The sequence below is a fragment of the Penaeus monodon genome, chromosome 23 (assembly GCF_015228065.2).
Source record: "Penaeus monodon isolate SGIC_2016 chromosome 23, NSTDA_Pmon_1, whole genome shotgun sequence".
NCBI lineage: Eukaryota > Metazoa > Arthropoda > Malacostraca > Decapoda > Penaeidae > Penaeus > Penaeus monodon.
Genome location: NC_051408.1, coordinates 39,897,673 through 39,898,432, shown reverse-complemented (window position 1 = coordinate 39,898,432; position 760 = coordinate 39,897,673). Strand labels below are relative to the sequence as shown.

The 760-nt window shown below is 39.2% G+C and overlaps 1 protein-coding gene across 1 annotated transcript in view; it reads right to left on the bottom strand.

Annotated features, from left to right (window-relative positions):
- The window catches only part of LOC119588294 (glycine-rich cell wall structural protein 1-like), a 17,462-nt gene that overhangs the window by 4,383 nt on the left and 12,319 nt on the right, over positions 1-760 (bottom strand). The window contains 1 exon segment of the mRNA XM_037936986.1: positions 690-752. Coding sequence (XP_037792914.1) covers positions 690-752 — 63 coding nt within the window.

The following is a 760-nucleotide window of genomic DNA, read 5'->3' as shown; positions in this document are numbered from 1 at the left end:
CGATAGTGAGGAAGATAACTATCTACTTTTCTTTGAAATCACTAAGAAATTTATGTTCCTAGAGGCCAAGACACAAACCTTTTAAAAATGACGATACAAATGTTCATCGTTATTACTGCTTTTTGTCGGTGTTATTATCAAATATTCTTTTTCTATTCCAGTCGCATTAAGCTCACGAGGTCTTCAATGTTTCCATGTAATTGCTTCTGAATTTTAGCTTTGATCCCATTATTAACTATTTCGTATCGTTTCATGTATCGCATATCAGATATTACTGCTACAAATCACAATACCAAATACGTTTTATGATACATATTGCTTTATTACCTGGAAACCTCTTGGAAAGCGGCTGTTAGTTGTATTTTAGTCATTTTTATTTTAATTACCGATGATATATTCCAATTCTTGCCAATTTGCGAAAATTCCAAGTAACATACATTATACTCTAATCAGCCTAGATAACTCACGAGAGCAGTTTACCCGAAGACCCAAACAACATGCATTTTCCTTTCGTTGAAGAGAATTGCATCAAAGGAGTAGAAAGTCATGACTGCAAAAAACTGTTTTTCATTTTCGTATTTTATTTATATCATTCAATTTTCTTGGGTTGAGTCTTGTCACGAAGCCACATTACCAACCGCCGCCTCTGCCGTAGCCTCCTCCACCTCCGCTGCCGTATCCACCTGCGCCTCCACCGCCGCTGCTTGAGAGGGACCCCACGCCAACCAACTGAGCCCGGACCACGCTGGGGCCTCTGGAG